The 20,512-nt window shown below is 54.4% G+C and overlaps 1 protein-coding gene across 5 annotated transcripts in view; it reads right to left on the bottom strand.

Annotated features, from left to right (window-relative positions):
* Positions 1 to 20,512, bottom strand: part of PTPRN2 (protein tyrosine phosphatase receptor type N2) — a 723,182-nt gene that overhangs the window by 2,830 nt on the left and 699,840 nt on the right. For all 5 annotated transcript variants that reach the window (XM_041753464.1, XM_041753465.1, XM_041753467.1 and 2 more), the window contains 2 exons: positions 19,139 to 19,203; positions 5,969 to 6,042 (listed from right to left, as the gene is read on the bottom strand). In XM_041753464.1, the coding sequence (XP_041609398.1) occupies positions 5,969 to 6,042; positions 19,139 to 19,203 (139 nt within the window). The remainder of the gene's footprint in view (positions 1 to 5,968; positions 6,043 to 19,138; positions 19,204 to 20,512) is intronic.

Here is a 20,512-nt window from a genome sequence, read left to right as displayed (position 1 = left end):
GGGCTGGGGTGGCTGAGGGGGATAGAGGACCAGCCACAGCGCCCCGCCCATACCGCCAGCCCCTTTGTGGGGAGAAATGTCCCGAGCTACCAGTGTGTGTCCTTTGGGGGAGGCAGCCGCCTTGGTTTGCTGTGAGGGGTGGAGCCCGAGGCCAGGAGGGAAGGGTCCTCGGGGCTGCGCCTGCGCTCACACTGCGCAGATGTGCATGAGAAGAGGACGTGAGGACACTGCGCACACCATGGCCCCGGCGTGTCACCGGGATCCTGCAATCACTCTTTGACGCTCTGGGCCTTGGTGCACAGCTCACCCCACAAAAGCAGAATATTCTTGCCCCTCCCAGATCTAGTGGGGGGAAGGCTCCACAGGCTGAAGACTCTACTGTGCCTGTTTGTGCTGAAATGTGGTTGGTTGCTGGAAGCACTGGTCTCCCTCCCGGGAGGGGCCCTTGTGTCCTGCCTGGCACCTGCGTGTGGGAGACCCCTGTCCCCTTCTCTTGCCTTGCTCGGAAGCAACCTCAGAGAGATGCCCCACCGTCTCTCCAGCTAACAGCTCGTTCAATGGGATGTGTCCTTTGGAGGATCCGGGTTTGTTACGTGTGAACAGCCACACCAGACCATTTCTTCCCAAAACACTTGCTTGCCAATGGGTGGACCAAGGCTTTGTGATGATTTAAAATGTGAAAAAAATGAAGAGACCCCCTGGAACTCTCATGTCATATGTCATATGCCTGCTTCCAGCTTGAGACACACCGGAAGTCCATCCCAAGACAACGTTTATGGGAAAGTGGGTAAGCATGAAGACAGATGTGCGTTCACGCACTTGGAATCCTATGCAGCTGTCAAGAGTACCTGGTGGGGAGGCAGAGAGGCAATGTGTGTGCCACAAGGTCAAGTTGCAAAAGCAGATGGCAGACTTGCACCTGTGCCTTGACCATAATCATCCAGACACTGTGTGTTCGCAGGATGTGTGACACATGACAGGAGGCGTGGCTTAAATTGTTACAGTATTGATCGTGTGTCCCCTGGAGTGGATGGGCCTCTGGGATGCACAGGTTTCATGGCGCTGGGTCCTGCCACAGGAGGCGGCTCTGGGTGCATCGGCTGTTGGCGGGGGGCAGTTCCTGTGACAAAGGGCCTGCGGTAGAGGCGTGTGGTGCTCCTCAGGGCCGGTGGGCGATGAGTCAGGGCTCATCAGCCACCCTGCTCCTGCCTTGAGACATGTCCACGAGTGGTAGTTCCGAGGCGTGGTGGTGCCAGTGCCTCACTGGTCACAGGTGGAGACCAGGCACCCCCACTTTCGGTGGCACCACCTCCACTGACAGATCTGAGCTGGCCCCTCAGTTGTTTGGGTGGGCCTCGAAGAAAGGCTGGGCAGACGCCGCACCTGACGTGCTTTTGTGGTGGTGGCTGCGAGGGTCATTGGAGGTGTTGGGGGTGGCAGGCTGCGTGTGTGTGTGTTTGCATTTAGAGTTACACTCAGATTCCTGTTTGGATCCTCATGGCTCGCACAAAGGGCTGGCTGGACCCACAGTACTTTCATCGTTCCCAATTTCAAGGGGAGCCAGAGCAAGTGGCTGTTGCCTTCCATGGAGGGCCAACGACCCCTCAGGGGCAGCACTTCCTGCCTCTCCCATAAGGCCGGTCCAGACAGCATGCCCTCTGTTCCCCGGGGGCAGCCGTCCTCCACAGGGACCAGCCCTGGCTCCGTCCTTGACATGTGTTAGCACAGCAGGCCAGGGATAGGGTGCACGCGTCTGCACACGTGCATGGGTGTGCACGTGTGTATGCACGAGTACATACGTGTGCACATGTGCACACATGAGTGCGTACATGTACATGTGTGCATGTACATGACTGCACGCACATGCACATGTGTATGTGCATTACACACACGATGCACAACTGTGTATGCATGTGCACACCTGCATGCATGCACACATCTGTGCATGCATGAGTGTGTGCACACGTGTATGTACGTGCACATGAATGCAGGACTGTGTGTGCATACATGCAGGTGCGCACATGTGAATGCGCACATATATGCGCAAGTGCACACACATGTGTATGTCTATACAGTGCATCCATGTATGTATGCATGCAGGTATGTGTGCATATGTACGTCTACATGTACATGTAGGTGCACAGGGGAGACAGACACAAGGAGGGATGGAGGGGAATGATCTCAAAGTGATGAGGTGGGTTGTGATGGAGCAGGGGAGGGGCGGGGCCAAGGGCTCTGCACCGGATTACACTCATTTCCATTAGTACTTGCCGCTCCAGACTATGGGGAGGTGTGAACACATGTGGGACGGTGCCCTGTCTCCAGGAAGGTGAGTCCAGCCTTAGGGAGACGTGCTTGTGGAGTGGAACATGGACAGGGTGAAATCCAAATGCAGAAACAAGCCAGGGAGGTGCAGGGGGCATGGACATTGCCTGTATACACCGTGTGCATCCCCCCCCTGCCCCGGGCCAACCAGACATCACTGCTTCCTGGGGACACACAGGTCAATGAGCTTTCATTCTTAAGAGTGACCAACGTAAAAGAGGGAATGTTGTTACGGAGAGCGTTCAGGCCTTGATTAAGGAGGCACCTCTCCCGAGATGCCCTGCAGGGGGTCGGGGGAGCCTGTCCCGACACAGGCGGTGGACGATGGATGCTCAAGGCTGACAAATGCGTGGCGATGGGGACCGGGGGACACGTCCTTCTGCTGGAGTCTCATCCCTGTGACAGATGCCAGCTGCGTGGCCAGGGCCGTGTCTTCCGTGCCTGTCCTCAGGTAGACACGCGTGATATGTCCATGTTTTGTTCGGCCAAGGGTTTGTGTCCAGGGGGAAAAGCAGCTGTTGGTGGCTTCTCTGAACATATGGATGAGGCTGTGCAGTCAGGCTGTGTGCCGGGGTCGGGGCTCCGCTGGGTCCTGGTCCATGGAGCCCACCATCTGTCCTTCATGTGGGGCAACCTGACCACCGTGTTTGAATGAACGGCCCATGGGAGACCTTCTCTTGGCTTCTATGGAAGAGTGTTTGGGCCGTGCGGCACTATCGTTTCCCACAGAAATTCTCCTTTTGTTAAGTTGAACCTTAGGGAAAGTTCAGTGTCCTGGAGTCATGTTGGGTGAAGCTGTCATAAACTAGGATGGGATGTCAGCTTTGATGTGAAAATCTCGGGAACTACCTCTACGCGCACACCGTAGGACAACTTTTAAACCCCTACCTGTAGGAAGAGGGTGGGTTCCTGCAGGGAGGCTGGGGAGGCAGGTGCTCTGTCGTCTGGGCGACAAGCGACAGCTAAGTAATCTGACCCAAGGTGCTATAGCGCGAATGTTTGGTCATTCACTCAGTCACTAACCTGAGCAGCTCTGTGACACACAGTGGTCACGACTACAGCTTTATCTTCCTTCCCGGCAGGGCCTGGCGGCCCCCGCCCAGGGCACCAGAGTCCGTTTTATCAAACTGGACGCAGACCAGAGGCCTGAATGGCTTTTGTGCTGAGTCGGGCATCGTCCCTGTAGTTTGCTAGGCCCACCCCGGAGTGTGTTTGGGGCATCCTTGCACTGGCCGGGGTGTAGGAGGCCTGCTGGAGGTGCACCCCAGGGCGGGGAGCGCGAGGCACCTGAGGTTTCCTGCAGGTTGTCAGTAGAGCAGGAAACAGTCCCAGGCAGCACCAGGATCCAGGCAGATGCAGGATCTGTGGTTCACCCCTGCTGACAGGTGGCGCTGCTCTCCCACCACCATCTCAGCCACCAGGTGCGGCCAACCCTTCAGGGGTGGTGACCAGACCCTGCCGTGTTGGACCCCACTCCGCCAACTGGGTGGACCCTCCGTGAGCACAAGACCCAAAGGTTGTCACCGAGGCAGAGTCACTTGCTGAAGTCTGACAGCGAGACAGCAGAGAGACATGAGCGGCGCCCTTCAGGGGTGGTGACCAGACCCTGCCGTGCTAGACCCCACTCCGTGTACAGGGTGGACCCTCCGTGAGCACAAGACCCAAAGGTTGTCACCGAGGCAGAGTCACCTGCTGAAGTCTGACAGCGAGACAGCAGAGAGACATGAGCGGCGCCAAGCTTCTCCTGCAGGACACTGCCCATTACCAAGAGGAATAACTGGGTGGATGCCCCCTGAGCCGAGCAATCCAAGGAGAGAAAACAGGGTCATGTGCGACCTTCTGGGATGTTCCTGCCCAATAGGAACAACTGGAACGATCACAAGAACGTCAGATAAACCCAAGCAGGGCAGTCTACCAACCCCAAGCCATGCCTGCCCAGCTCTCCAAGACCTCTTGAGGCCACCGAGCCGTCCCACTAGGGAGATGCATTGGGGGGCAGAACATGACCACGGAATGCATGGGGGGGCGGTCCTGTCCAGCAAGGGCTCACTGGGGACACGGGTGAGCTGGGACATGGCCGATGCCTGAGTCAGTAGCTCATACTGATGATGGCTTCCTGGCCTCCATCTCCTGTGGTGACGCTGGCAGGGGGAGCCTGAGGGCGTCTGCCAATGACGCGGATTATTTCTGCAAGTGTTTTGCAGGTCTAAAATAATTACAAAATTGCAAATTAAAAAACAAACCCTAAGAAAACAAAATGTATCACCATCGATAAAGTCTTCACGCTAATCACATGTGATTCTCATAACAACCTGTGGGGGTGGGGATGGGGCAGGCACATGGTGCTGGGGAAGGCCCTGTGAGCTATGGTTCCAGTTCAAAATGCGCAGCGTAGCCCTATGAAGCGTGTGGCTTCGTTGTTCTCAGCAGAATGTGTGGATTTGGCTGTCTCCTCTCCCACCCAGCTCAGACTGGGTTATGTCTGATTTAGACAGAGGGGGGACTTGGGGGCCGCTGGTATGCTCCGGGGGGGAACAGTGAGACCCTGGGGGTGGGATAACCAGGCCAAAGCCCATCCTCGGGCCCTGAGGCCAGCTCCTCTTTCCGGAGCGCTTGTTTAAGGCTTCAAGTCCCCTTAGGCAGGAAGTAGCGGTTCTGCGAGGGCTTCTGCTACTGACTTTGGTCTTCTGTGCAGGTGTTAGCAGCACCAGGCGTCAGGAGTACCCTGAGGAAGACAAGACTGGTATCTTATGGCTCAGGCCTTTCAGGGAACAGACGTGGACGCTGGATTTTCCAAACGCTGGAGGAACATCATGCCACCCTTGCTGCTAGCTCTGCGTAACCCAAAGCCACCCCGCAATCTTGTGTTTACTCTCGTTGCACATAAGTCCTTTTCATTAAGTATACAGACCAGCTACTTTGAGGCATTGGAGGCCCTGAGGACCCCGCGGGGACCTCTGATGACCACACAGCAGAGCTGTGGTTCCGAGGGCCAGAGGTGGGGGAGGCTGGCGGGATGATGAGTGAATCTAGAACATTCCACGACAAGGTGCTGGGGTTTACCGCTGACCTCTTTTTTTTTTTTTTTTTAGATTTATTTATTTTAGAGAGAGAGAGAGAGAGCAAGAGGAGCAAGAGAGCGAGCGCATATAGGGGGAGGAGGGGCAAAGGGAGAGAGAATTCCAAGCAGACCCCGCATTCAGCACAGAGCCCAGTGTGGCTCGATCCCACGACCCTGAGATGCTGACCTGAGCCAAGACCAGGAGTCACTTACCCAACTGCACCATCCAGGTGCCCCGATCACCAACTTCTTTTTATAAAGATGTGATGCTCTCACCCCTCCCAGATCTGGTGGGGGGAAGGCTCCACAGGCTGAAGACTCTACTGTGTCTGTTTGTGCTGAAATGAGGGTGGTTGCTGGAACCACTGGTCTCCCTCCCAGGAGGGGCCCTTGTGTCCTGCCTGGGACCTGCGTGTGGGAGTCCCCTGTCCCCTTCTCTTGCCTTGCTCGGAAGGAACCTCAGAGAGATGCCCCTGACGCCCCCACAGTCCCTGAGGACTGGCTGCCCCTGGTGACCCCATAGTCCCTGAGGACGGGCCGCCCCTGACGGCCCTGCGGCCCCTGAGGACTGGTGAACAGTACCTTGGTCTGGACCATGCCTGGTCTCTGGTCTCTCAAGTGCTCCAGGGTCGCGGCGATATCAATCTCCTTAGCGCCTGCAACAGACAACACACAGATGGCGGTGAGCTCAGACACAAGGTGACCGCTCTAGGCTGTCCCACTCCTGTAGCCGGGCTCGCATTGGGCTAAGAGGCCAAGTCGAGGTGACTACACTCCTCCCTCAGCAGGCCTGACAGGCAGCAGTTCCCGCGTGCATCGGTTCAGGAGCGCGGCCTGAGATGTTGCTGTCAGGGGTCCATCTAGGTTACTGACCATGCTCATCACCATTAGAAGCTACAACTTACTGTTCTTTTTCTTTCTTTTTTTTTTTTTTGGTGGCGTTTTCTTTTTTTTCTTTTGAAGATTTTATTTATTTATTCATGAGAGACACAGAGAGAGAAGCAGGCTCCATGCAGGGAGCCCGATGCAGGACTCGATTCCGGGACTCCAGGATCATGCCCTGGGCTGAAGGCAGGCGCTAAACCACTGAGCCACCCAGGGATCCCCTTGTGGTGGTGTTTCCAAGAATGTTTTTGAAATAGGAAGCATATAAGCTTTAATTGTAACTGCACAGGATTTAAAAAAATTTTTGAGTCATGAGAAATTAGACTAATAAATGTTATATTACATTGGCCTTTAAAGACGAGGCATCCAATGAGGGTTTCAAACGCTAAGGAAAGGTAATGATGCCCTTGGATGCGTTCACTGGCCGAACGTCACTGACAGACCTTTCCCCAGAGAGCATCGTCTCACAACAGGGGATCTGAGCTTCACAGAAATAATACTATTTGGGTTTGAAATTTTGACCTTTTCATTAATTCAACGTGTGTTGTTTTTCTATTTCTAGGAGACAAAGAGTTGAGACACATCCACCAGTACAAAAATGCAAAATGTGGGAGTGGGTGGCTGCCTCCGAGGTAGACGAGGACCCACGTGCCACACGAGGTGCCACGTTCTGCGCATCATCTCAACTCACAGCAGGGTGGAGCTGCCCCTGCTCCTGCTTGTCTAGGCAGGACGGTGTATCCCTGGTCACCAGAGCAGGTGGCTGCCATCATCGGCAGCCAGGCTGCTCCAGGCGGAAGGGGCCCTGCTCGTCTGCACGATCTGAGTGAGTGCATCGCTGCCTTGGCACAGAGCCAGGAGATTAATGTGAAGATTTCCAAGGTTGTCATAAGTTTGAAAGTCCTGCGGTTCAGTGGCATATTCGGGTGGCGCCCGAGCTGCCAGTGATGTGTTCCCGGCGCGGCAGGTGAGACAGGTAGAGAGGGACAAAGGTGGGCAGGGGAGGTAGTGGGAGGAGACAAGGCTGAACCACACGTACCAGCACAAAGGGAACAGTTGTCTCTGGCAACGTGTCCCCTGGGGGAGGAGGGATGGCGGAATGGCCACCTGCACCCGTGTCAATCCCTAGTCCCCGTCCTTGAGCAGACAGGATGGAGCGCCTGCCCCTCCTGAGGCTGTGGGGATGGTGCTCAGCCCCTCGTGAGCTCCCAGCCAATATAGTGGCCTTACAGGAACCTTCCAGGTAAGGAATGCACCCTATGGGCGCAGGAGCGTTACACATTTCCCCCGTGTTACATCAGGGCCTTCGCAGGGAGGAGGAGAAAGCTCTCCCTGGAGCAGCCAGATGGACCCTCACGGAGCTGGGCAGGTGGGGTCCCCGGAGAAACTCATTCCAGGAAAAGACAGGACTCAAGTCCTGGGAAGCTGACAGCAAGGCCTCAACACATCTAATCTTGTTTTAAAGGGAGCCCACGTTTCCCCTGTTCTGTTCCGTTGCTCTGCGTGTTTTTGTGCCAGGACCACACTGTCTTGATGATCACAGCTGCTTCGTAATAGACCTTGGAGTCCAGTTCGTGATGCCTCCTGCTCGGCTGTTCAGGGTTGGCTCTGGTCCTGTACGCACTTTAGGATCATTCCTGCCCTGTGAACGAAGCTGGTGGTACGCCGATAGGGATTGCGTTAAATGTGCAGGTTGCTTTGGGTAGTATGGACGTTTTAACGGTGTTTTGTCAAAAGCAGATGAACACAGGGGAAGGGGAAGAAAAAGGAGAGCGGGAAGAGAGTCGTGAGACAGAGAACACCTGGAGGGCGGCTGGAGGAGGTGGCTGGGCTGGGCTGCATGGGGAACGGGCACGCATGAGGCACCTGTCAGAGGAGCACTGTGACAAATCCCTGATTTCTGCCCCTGGAGCCAACACTGTTCTGTGTGGTCACTGAAATCTAAATAAGAAAAATAAAGTTCAATGATGGATTGAAAACAGTAAATAGAAATAAAGGGAACCCGTGCCCCTGAGACAGCCTAGAACAAAGGGTGAGTTTGCCCCACTGCCCAGTGGGGAGATGGGGATGAGGGGGCGCTGGGCCAGCGGGTCCAGGGGTCATGGGGTGTGGGGTCCCCTACGGCGGCCAAGGACTGAGGCCCTGCTGCTTCCGGAGTAGGCCGGGCGTCTGGGGCCACATGCACACTTCGGGGGCAACGGCACACAGGACTTGGCCTCTTCCAGGAACGGGCTTGCAGTAGGAAGGTTAAAGCCTACATGGAGGGGGTGGGGAGACGGTTTGCAACACCCCACACTCGGCGCTGCCTCTCTCTAGCCAGTGTGGTCAGAAGCACCCTGGGGGCCATTGGGCGGAGGCCCCGAGTGTGGGCTCTGTGGGACTGTCCCCCACCCGTGGGCTGGTGATGGGGCTCAGGTGCTCTTCTTCCCCGGCCTGAGGCTCCTTGCAGGGTCTCACGCGGTGCCACACCAGCTGTTAGAATTCTCAGCACCGGGCCCTTTGGTGGCTCGGTGGTTGAGCGTCTGCCTTTGGCTCAGGGCGTGACCCCGGGGTCCTGGGATTGAGTCCCACGTCGGGCTTCCTGCGTGGAGCCTGCTTCTCCCTCTGTCTGTGTCTCTGCCTCTCTGTGTGTGTAAGAGTATGAATAAAAAAAAAAAAAAAAAAAAAAGAGAATTCTCAGCACCCATAGCATGTCAGGAGCTCTCGGATTCCGAGATTGGGCTCTCCCGAGGGAGAATCTGCTCATTTACGGTCTACACTGGCTTCCAGGCACGCCCATGGCTGCTCCCTCCTATGGCCGGAGTCGCAGATCCTGGAGCCTCTGGTGTGGGGTGGACCCTGGTGCAGCAGGCAGAGACCGAGGCCTAGTCCTTCCGGAAAGAAGTCTTGAGGGTTTAGTGTGGGATCCAGACTCTGATAAAACCTCTCTCATTTTAAGGCAGTTTAGGGCACTTTCTTTTAGTCCTTGAAGCTGTTTTTTTTTTTTTTTTTAAAGGTTATTTGAGAGAGAGATAGAGGAGAGAGAGAGCATGAGTAGGGGGTGGGCAGAGGCAGAGGGAGAAGGAGAAGCAGACTCTCCACTGAGCAGGGAGCCCGACATGGGGCTCCATCCCAGGACCCCAGGATCATGACCTGAGCCGAGGGCAGAGGCTCCACTGACTGACCCCCCCCCCCCTCCTTGGAGCTGTTAAAACCTCTTCCAGCAGCTCTTGTATCCTGAGGGCTGCTCTGTGTGCTGGGACCCTGTGGACCGTCCCTGCTGGAAGCCACAGGAGAGGGCTGGGGACATGCGCCCTCCCTCCTGGGTGGCCGCCCCAACCCGCCCCTTGGATGAAATGCTACGAGTAACGCCCTCTGGACCAGCACCTGAGAGGGGAAGGGTGGGAGAGGAGGGGACGTCTGATGGGCTGTCCTGGGACCAGGAGGGCGGCTAGCGCAGAGCCAGAGTCGGACACTCAGGAAAGTCAAACCGACGCTTAGAAACTTCCAGAATTAAATTCTGGGAAGCGATGTTGTCGGCATGGATGGCTCACAGTCCTCTGCTTGCTAGGATTGTGATACTAAGTCAGTCAGCGGTCGGTTGTGAGTGGTGGGGACACTCCGGAACGGCGCCACAGGGTCCCCGGCCCATCCCCGCTCTGGTCTCAGGGCTACCTCTGACTCAGAGCCGTGGCCACGGGGGGAGGGGGGGGAGGGGCTCTCAGAGCCACGGCCTGGGGTGGTGGGGGGGCGGGGTGCCAACGGTGAAGCACTGGGCCCTCTTCTGACTCCTTGCAGCCTCAGGAAGGAGATCAGATCCTTCGCCCCTCGGGAGAGAGCCTGGAGGTCGTCAGGACAGCGCGGGACTGTTAGCACTTATGGGGTGTGTCCTTCCTAGGTCAGCCAGCCAGCCCAGGGGACTGGGGGGAGGCCCTTAGAAAGAGTCGCTAATTCAGTGGGATAGAGCACTGTCCCCAGTACTGCAGCCCAGCCAGACAGCGCCCTTTCCCGTGAGAAGCCTCAGGATCCTACTGAGCACAGCACGTGAGCTGCCACTGCCCAACAACCCAGACAGCTGTGCTGGGGACTCCCTGCCACCAGGACGGGACACGCCCTGGCTGTGTGGGGAGGAAGTGAGCACGAGCTCCCAGAAGGGCTGGGCGCAGGCAGCCTCCCTGGGGCCGCTGGGGTCTCCAGGGAGAGGCTCCTGGCCGGGGGCAGACACCCAGGCCCCGCAGAGGGCGGGCCACGGCACCAGCAGGCTCTGTAGGTGCCCGTGGGGCTGGCAGGACAGACAGGTGGTGATGCCTGCAGGGACGGGGGTGGGGACAGGTGGATTGGCTGCTGGTGCCCATGGTCCCCAGAAGGGCTGGGCCTAAACACCAACTGAGTGAGGCTAGGCTGAGCTGGTCTGTGCTTTCTCACGTGCCCCCATGGACGGGCCGGCCTGGGCAGGGGACTGCGGGCGACTCCAGGAGCAGACCTGACCCAGGAGGGCTGGGGGAGCGGGCAATGCATCTACCCGCTGGCAGGTCTGTGCCCTGAGCTATCCACCCAGCCCCGCGCTGCTCGTCCATGCTGCCAGGCCCCTGGGCCAGAGACCAGTTAGGAGCCACCGTAGGATCTTGGGAGTACCCGACCCGTGGTGTCTCGTTCTCTCCCCTGCCCAGTCTGGCCAGGTCCCAGCTCCATGGCTGCCTCTGACCCTGTCTGACCCGTGTGCTGGCAGCTTGGTGTGGGAAGCGCGGAACATGTGGCGACAGCAGATGACGGAAGACTGCACACCCCAGCTCTCCTGTCCAGACCCTGCCTGCACTGTTGCTTCCCTGGTGGCTCCAGACTGACCCAGGTTGGGTGTCCTTTCACCCCGGGCCCTGTGCAGGCTCCTCGGGCCCCTCCCCTGCTCCCGCGTTCATGACCACTCCTGCTGCCTGAGTTTCTGCAGTGCTGACTCTGGGGCTCTGGCTGCCCTCTAGTGCCTCGACCTCGGCTCTGCCATTTGCAGAAAGACCAGGGATCTATGTTGACCTGGTCGGCTGGGGGGCCCTCTGGCCCATCACCAAACCTCTGAGCTCTGTTGCCTCAGTTTACAAGGTGTTGGAACGCAGGAGCCTCATATCCCATTCTGCTCCGAAGACAGGAGTCCACAGCCCTGCTCAAGGCTCTGCCCCGGGTGGGGAGTGAGGTACCTCCCAGGGCCCTGCAACCCAAGTGAGGGTACTCCTGGTGCTCATGGCCCTGCAGACCGCAGTTTTGGGCTCCGTCTGTTTCTCCCCATAGGGGAGAACCTCAGGGAGGATGACAGGGTTGTCCTGCCTTGTTCACCATCCCTTCCCTGACACCAACCCTGGCAAGGTGTTCAATAAATGCCAGGCTGAAACAACACTTCCGTGGCTTTGCCACGAGAGGGTCACCGTGGCATGGCGACCGTGGCCATGAGGTAGAGCAGGATCCATGAGAGGAGAAAGAAGCTGGGGAGCCATGGAGCAGTATGTGCAAAGGCCCCGAGCTCCACAGTCAGAGGCTGCAGTGGTGAGATGCGAGAGTCAGCAAGGCTTCTGAGGGCTTGCTCTTTCAGACACCAAGTAGATGCTGTGTGGATGTTGTGTGGAGAACAGATGAGGTCAGAACCCAGCTGGGGGATGAGTCCAGAGGCTGCTGCTGTGGGGCTGGAGAAAACGGGGTGGCGGGTACCTGGGGATGCCCACCTTCAGCGCAGTTCCCTAGAGCCCCATGGCCCCGGCCCCGTGAGGCTCCCTGTGACGAGGTGCTATGTCACCCTCTGTGGCAGCCACGAGTCATGTGTGGCATTGGGCGCGAGATGTGTGGCCAGCACGATGGAGGTACCGATTCCCAAACTTTAATTCACTTGAGTAGACACGTGGGGTTCATGGCTGCGTACTGCGCAGTGCATCTCTGGAGGAGCAGCAGCTTTCAAGAAGCTCAAGGAGCCATGAACTATTATTAGTCAGGAAAGGTATCTGGATAGCTCACAGCACGATTACATGCTTGACAGTCACTGAAGGAGCAGACCTTAAACGTTCTCGCCACAAACAGAATCACAACCATGTGAGGCAGACGAGGTGCTAACTAGCCTTACTTTGGCCATCGTTTCATAACACACACATTTGTCGATTCACCACGTGGTGTACCTTAAATTTATACAGTGTTTTACTCCAAGTATATCTCACTAAAGCTGGGAAAAGCTTAAAAGCTTTTTAAAAAAAGTCATCTTGATATCATTACTTATAAGAGTGAGTCATGGTGTACGGGCAGGATACTCAGCTAATCCGTTTAATCTTTCTGCTTGGTCATCTCTCATGGTTCCCAAAGCTAATATTCCACCTTCTACCTTTAACTGATATATTTTTTTAAAGATTTATTTACTTATTTGAGAGAGCGAGAGAGAGAAGGGGGAGGTAAAGAGGGAGAGGGAGAGAGAACCCCAAGCAGATTCTCTACTGAAGGTGGAGCCCAATGTGGGGCTTGATCCTGTGACCCTGAGATCATGACCTTAGCTGAAATCAAGAGTCAGAGGTTTAGCCAACTGAGCCCCCCAGATGGCCCTATTTTGACCTGCTATTAAAAGTTAACATCTCTTATGAGAAAATGTGGGGGGAAATTTTCTTTTCTTTTTCTTTCTTTTCTTCTCCCTTTCTTTTCTTTTTTCTTCTTTCTTTCTTTCTTTCTTTCTTTCTTTCTTTCTTCTTTCTCTTTCTCTCTTCTCTTCTCTTCTCTTCTCTTCTCTTCTTTCTCTTCTCCTCTTCTTCTCTTCTCCTCTTCCTTTCTTCCCTTTCTTTCCCTTCCTCCCTCCCTCCCTTCCTTCTTTTAAAGTAACAGCTACCCTAACAGGTATAAGATGATAGCTCATGGTGGGTTTGATCCGCGTTTCCTACACCAGACAATTTGCTGTGGGCTTTACAAATGGGGTGGGTCTGTTGGTTGGCAGGGAAGAGGCAACAGTACAGCATGGCTATCAAGGACACAGGCTGTGACATCACATCCCAGGGAGGTCACCTGATGCTGTGTGACATTGGGGGAGGTCAGCCCACTTGTCTGCACCTGGGAAATGGTAATCCAAGTGTTAGAGCACACAGAGCCATGGTACATCACCACTTTAAATGTAAGTGCATAAGAAACAAAGTTGGGGACAGGTTTTAAAAAATTATTCTCATGTGCATTTTCCATATTGGTCACAATGTGCTCTAGGGAAAATATCTCTAATCAAGCTAAATAAGTAAAAGTTGTACATGCTCATATACAAAGGTCTAAAGTGATGCACACTACAGACTTCAAGACTCATCCCGTCTGCAGATGAAGGCGAGGAGGTGAGAAAACTTGCCCTTTTTTGCTTTATATATTTCGGTGATTCTTTGACAGGCATGTGAATGTCACTGCTTTTATTTATTCCTGTGTTTATTTTGAATGTAAAACTATTTATTGACCCCCTGTGGGCCAGTATTTACAATAAACAATATACAGTTTGATACCATTCTGACTACAATGTTATTGTTTTTCCTGGTTTCTGCTGAACCAGTAGCTCAAATACTGAGAAGACAGCTCACATATCAGGAATGAGTTGGGGCCATGAAAAAACTTGGAGGTCAAGAACGTGGGTTCTAGAAGTCTGTCTGCCCATTTATTCCAGCAGGTGAAACTGCCAACGTTTCTAACCATCTGATTATGGTTGGGTTTCCATGTGCAACTCCTTGGGCGGTCCACGAATTGTGACTTTGTTGTCAACGCAGCACAGGGACTTTCAGCTTCTTGGGAAGGAATGGTTCACCAGAAGGAGGCTTTCAATGTCCATGCAACCAAGTTTGCTCACCTAATTAAAATACACCAGGACTTGTCTGGGTTTGTCCTTCAGGTGGGGAGGTTGTTGGTGGTGATAAAATGCTCCTTTAAGGGACTTTACAAATAAACTTGCACTTATATGACTGTAAATATGGATATGGGTTGACATGGCTGCTTTTAAATTGTTTGATTTAAACTGTCTACATTATATTTAAATTGGTTAATTACAAAATTTGAAAGGTTAGGGTTTCAGGAAAAATTTTAGTTTAACTGATTTATTTTTTTTCTTTTAATTTTTAAAAATATTTTATTTATTCATGAGAGACATAGAGAGAGGCAGAGGAGAAAACAGGCAGAAGGAGAAACAGGCTCCCCGTGGGGAGCCCAATGTGGGACTCCATCCCAGGACCCCAGGATGATGCCCTGAGCCAAAGGCAGACGCTTAACTGCTGAGCCACCCAGGTGCCCCTAAATAATTTATTTCTTAAGTCCCCGAAAATGATGGCATCCCAGAAACAACATGGGCTTGTCCCTGGTTATAAAATTCTTCTCATTCACTACACATCGTCCCAGCACTTTTTCCACCACAAATTCTTCAGGCTCTGCTGCTTCTACTTTTTCACTCTTTCCACTCTATTTCTTTTCCATCGTTTGTAATGGAGTTTTGCTGGAGGCCGTTTTTTATTGACTTGAGCTATTAGTCACCGCCTCCAGGCTGTCCTGGGTCTGCAGTGTCTCCTTATTTGTGTTTTTAAATTTTATTGTGTTTTAAATTTTAATTCCAGCATCGTTAACATACAGTGTTACATTTGTTTCAGGTGGACAGTATAGTGATCCACGTGGGGAAAATCTTCATGACATTGACTTTGGCAAAAGATTTCCTGGATAGGACACTAAATGCACAGGCAACGACAGGAAAAATAGACAAATGGGACTTCATAAAAACTAGATGCTTTCGTGCACCAAGGACATCATTAGGAGAATGAAAATATTTTCTCCCACAGAATTTCCCTGTTCTATGGGAGGAAATATTTGCAAATCACATATCTGTAAGGGATTAATATTCAGAATATATAAAGAACCTCTATAGCTCAGTAACAACAAAAAGCAAACAGTCTAATTAAAAAATGGGGAAACAACTTGGAAAAAAAAGGGAGAAATGACTTGAATAGACATTTCTTCAAAGAAAATATCCAAATAGCCAACAAACATGAAACGATGCTCAGCATCACACTCATTAGGAAAATGCAAATCAAAAACGCAACAAGACACCATTTCACACACATTAGGATGGTTACTTCCAAAACAAGAAAATAGTAAATGTTGGAAAAGACGCAGAGCAATTAGAGCCCTTGTATGTTGTTGTTGTTGGGGATGTAAAACGGTGCAGCCGCTGGTGAAAACGGTGTGGCACATCCTCAAAAAGTTAACCATACAATTGGTTCGTGATTTGGCAAGTCCACGCTGGGTCTGTACCCAGAAGAGGTGGAAGCCGAGGCTCCAAGGGTACTTGTGCGTCCACGCGGCAACATCACACATGATAGCTGCAGGTTGGAAGCAACCTGAGTGTACATCAGGGGGTGATGGGTAAACGAAATCCACACGACAGACTATGATCTGGCCTTGAAAAGGAAGGAAGTCCTGCCACTGGCGACCTGGTGAGCCTGAGGACATGATGCTAAGCAAGCCAATCCCGCCCCAAAAGGACACATGCCATGTGATGGCACTCGTGATGTCCCAGCACCAGGAGTTTTCAGCACAGCGGGCAGGAGGGAGACTATACATCCCCTCACATGAGCAGCTGTTGACTGAGGTGCCCCATGTGACACAGAACAGGACAGCAGGTCGGGCTGCTGAGGCCTACTGGGGTGCTAGACACATAGCTGCCTGGGCATGCACACCTGTCCACGTTCCCACGGCATGGTCACAGCACAGCACATCTGTGTGCACCGGCGGGGCAGGTGATACCTGTACTGTGAGGCCCCCAGGCCCAAGGCCCTTGACAGACAAAGGAACAGGCCTCTGTGAGCACACTCGGGGCCTTCCTGAATACCAGCCAAGGGGGCGATGCCACGAGTGCCTCAGGCTGCGAGTGCCTCAGTGCCCCACAGCTGAGGCTTGGGGGCCGGTTTCTGTAGTGGCCCCCTTGAGAGTGACATGGCCAACTAGCTGCGGCCGCCTGCGAACCAGCACACACGACTTCCCACCCACTACCATTCCTTTAAAAAATTGCGACGAAAAGAAAAAAAAAAAAAACCTGGCCGAGGAGATGTCACGGACACAGATTTCCAAGGCACAACTCTGGAAAACGTCTTGGCTGCAGAAGCATCACGGCTACACTTGAGCCACGTTCTCCCATGAGAGAGGAGCATACGAGCACACTCCCGGAAACGGTGCCCATGAAAATATCAACTGTGAGTGAGAAATGCACTCATGGCAACGGAAGAAATGTGCAGGAGGGTCTTATGGATTGGGCAGAGAGCATGAGCCCGTGGGCTTTGATTTCCGACTGCATTGTTGTCTGCTTGCTAATAAACTAGACAGCGGAGAAAGAGCCCGGATTACGCCTCGCTCACTCTCAGAGGCCTCTAAATAGGATGCAGGCCTTAATCCCCAAGAGCCTGTGTGAATGAGTGGGGTTTGCGTCTGTGGCAGCAGCTGGCCCAGTGAGCGATCTCGGCTTTCGGGGCAGGGCTGGAGGCTCGGCGGCCGTGCAGTCCGTGCAGGAGAGCTTTGGAAAGGCATTCTTTGGTCCTCATGCAATTCATTCCTTCTAAGAAAAGGAAATGGGAAGAAAGGTTTCGAGCCCAGACTTTGGGCCTTTGATCATTTGATGAACGAGGGGTCTGCGGCGCCAGAACAAAACCCTGGGCAGTGGCGCAGTGTGTCGGCCTGGGAAAGACCCACCTCAGCCGGCGAGGGGCCGCCTGCCCTTTGATCTCTCCTGAGACGGCCCAGGCCCTAGGTCAGAGGATTTCACACTGCACCCCCCCCCGGGCAGAGGGGAGCAGGTCAAGAACAGGATGGGGGTGACCCATCTCAGCTACAGCCTGGAGCCTGCCTTCTGGGGCTGGTTCCACACGGCTGCGCTCCATTGTTGGACGCTGCCCACACCCGAAGTGGAATCTGACATTCCATGTGACAGTGGAGCCAGTAAATGGCAGGCTAGGGCTCGGACAATGAAGTCAGCCCCGCCCCCAGCTAGCTCTTCGGGCCAGAACATTCTTCTGCACGGCTGCTTCTTGTGAAGCCGGCCTGCACCTCTGAAAATCCAGGACACCAAAGTGACCCCCACAGAACTGAGAAAGCAGCGGTGTCCACCCCGCTGCCAGCGGGGGAGCCGGTTCCATTCTGATGCAAATGCATACCCGGGGTTTATTGTGTCACATTGCTGGTCATCAACACAGGGGTCGTCTTAAAGACGAATGGCGGTCTGTGTCCTTCGGAAGGAATTTTGGTTTAACAGAAGGGAAAGATTACATGTGCAACAGGCAGAAGGGCCGGCAGGTATAGGGGGAGAAATACAAATTCCTGTGAGAGCTCCAAACTCCCAATAATTGGAAATTTGCCAAGGAAAAGATGCCATTTGACACAGACACAGAGGTATTAAATGGACAGGAAACTTGTAATTAAAAAGGTCAGGGTTGTGTTATGATCTAAAATCAAAGTACGTCACTGAAAACAGTTATCAGATCATTCGTCTTTCTGCTTTGGTTTCTTTGTTTGCGTGTTGCCAGCACTCAGCTAATTTAGGGTGCTTAAAATAAGATTTGATGGTGCAGAGCCAATGTCTTGCTGTCCCCAGTGGCCAGCCTGGGTGGCTGCACACACAAAGCAGGGTGTGGGCTGCACAGCTGGTCTGGTCCTGGTCCTCCAGTGGCTGCTTGGGTGGCGTTAGGTAGGTCAAGGGTGCTGGTCCTCAGGCATAAAGTGGTGGGCTAAGCTTGTATCTTCAAGCATGCAAATCCTCAGTCTAGAGATGTGTCCTACTTTTCTCCTTCTTTTCAACCAGAAAAAAGGGCAGTAAGGAAAATGCTTGAGAGTCGCCAACAGCTGTGCGAAAATGTACTGAATCTCATTTCTATAATCAGCATCTGCTTCTGGGCACAGGATGAAGGATGGGTATTCTGGAAGGCAGGGGCCTGTCTGTGAGGACGTGCAGCGGCGTGTGTTTGTATGTGTGTGCGTGTGTACGTGCATGTGTAGGTGGAGAGAACGTCATGTTTGTGGGTGAGAGAGATGGAAGGCGTGCCTACCTCGGCTGGATGTCCGTGCAAGTCCCATGGGATGCTGACGTGCACTGGGGAGAAGCAGTTTTCTCGGAGAGGCTTAGAAGTGCTGTGGGATTCCTTGGTTGCCATGGTAATTTGCGTGTGACTGTCCAAAATATGGGTTTTTCCCCGAATGTGACCGTGGAGCATGCTCCCTGTCTCTAAAGAGACACCTCACAGCTTTGGTCCAGGGACCACAATTGAGAGGCTGGATTAGCCCAGCATCCACACCTCCACGGAAGCAGAAGGGCCAGAGGGTGAGACTCTGCCCCAGGAGAAGCTCCCAGGCCAGCCCTGTGTGCACTGCTGCTGGACGTGCACCCTGTCTTCTCATTAGGATGTGTCCATGCAAGTGCCAGAGTGCCGTGCGCAGCAGGGAAGGCCTATTTGTGCAGAGGCTGCGTAGGTGCAAGTGTGCTTTACCAGGCTGTTCAGGGCTTTACCAGGCCATTCAGGGAGATAAGGCCGTGCCAGGTGTGCAGACACAGCCTTAGTAACAGGGAAGGCTCCTACCAAACGCCTGATGCCACAGCACCTAAAGATCCGAAGGCCGTCTTCGCCTTGACTGCGATGTGAGCCCTATGGATGCAGCGGGGACTCAGCTAGCACTTACCGTGCGCTTGGCCCAAGCGCCACACGGGCAGCAGAGGAGCAGCCTCGGAAATACCCTGCTCACTGCAAATAGTGCTCACGTGACCCAGGAAGGGGACAACAGTGGGCTAATTTCCTCCAAGGCCGAGAGGATCGCCCCCCCCCCAGGTTGCCACAGCAACGCCATCCCAGCTCAGCTGCAACAAAGCAGCCACGCTCTGCCCCTCACCTTTGGCCATCTTGTTGAGAACCATGTCGATCAGGACGTATGTGCCACTCCTGCCTGCGCCATCACTGCCAATGGAAGAGGAGAGGTGAGAACACCATCCACCACACGAACCCTACGCCCACCAAAGCCAGCGACAGTATGTGGCCCTCTGTGTTTAAGTGGGGCTCATGAGGGGAGAGGAAGGTGTAGTTTTGAGAGAAAGAGAGTGTGGGGTGAGGAAGGATCACAGGATGGGAGGGGGAGGGAAGGAGGAGGGGGAGGAGGAGGGGAGGGAGAAGAGGAAGGGGAGGAGAGGGAGAGGAGGAGGAGGAGGCGGAGGAGGGGAGGGGACCCAGCAGCAGCAGCAGCAGCAGCAGCAGCAGCAGCAGTGTGGATTAGCTATGGTGACCATGTCGATTTGCTCTGGTCTCCCGTTCTCTCCCTCTTTGGCAAATTTCATCAGAATAAAGAAAGGATGAGTCTGGCTATGTCTGTGTCCAGGCTTTGCGTTGGTGGGGTACGAGGTCATCGCAGCTGTGACTGCGGGGTCCCTGGGCAGAGGGCAGGGAGCCTCCTTTCTGGGAAGGCTATGTTTAGTGAGGCGTGTGAGAGCATGTGGCCTGTGTGAGAGCATGCCCCGTGAGAGCGTGCCCCGTGGGGGAGTGTGTCCCGTGGGGGAGTGTGCCCTGTGGCGGAGTGTGCCCTGTGGGGGAGTGTGCCCCGTGGAGGAGCATGCCCCATGTGAGAACATGTCCCGTGGGAGTGTGCCTGCCACCAGGCTGTGAGTCGCTGGGAGCTGGGGATACAATTGGTGCAGCTCCTGAGCTGGAGGGGCTCCATGTCAGGGTGGGGAAGGACATGAGCAGCACCCGGACACTCGGCAGAGGCTCACAGGCTTTACAGGGCCTTGGAGCAGTGGCTGTAGGAGCTCCCGGGACAGGCCCAACCTGTAGGTCCCTGTGCATAGCCCGCTTGCCACCCTGTCCCCGCCACCCGCCTCTATGGCCGCTGTGATGCCAACACACACCCAGCGACCGCCATGGCCACAGGGACACCTGTGCTCTAGGCTGGGTCCTCCACTCTCCCAGGGCCCGCAGCCTGCTTGGGTCCTTGGCACAGACCACGCAGGAGCACAGACAAATGCCCCAGCACACGGACACACACACACACGGACACACAGAGATACACACAGGGATACGGCACATGGACACACATACACAGACACACACAGACACATGGACACACACGGACACACGCCACATACCCCAGCACACGGACTCCCACATGGACACATATGGGCACACACCACATGCCCCAGCACATGGACACACACACACGGACACAGGCAGGGACATGACACACACACCATTGCACACGGACACACACAGACACACA

The sequence above is a fragment of the Vulpes lagopus genome, chromosome 4 (assembly GCF_018345385.1).
Source record: "Vulpes lagopus strain Blue_001 chromosome 4, ASM1834538v1, whole genome shotgun sequence".
In the NCBI taxonomy this organism is placed as follows: Eukaryota; Metazoa; Chordata; class Mammalia; order Carnivora; family Canidae; genus Vulpes; species Vulpes lagopus.
This window is presented reverse-complemented; position numbering and strand designations above follow the sequence as displayed.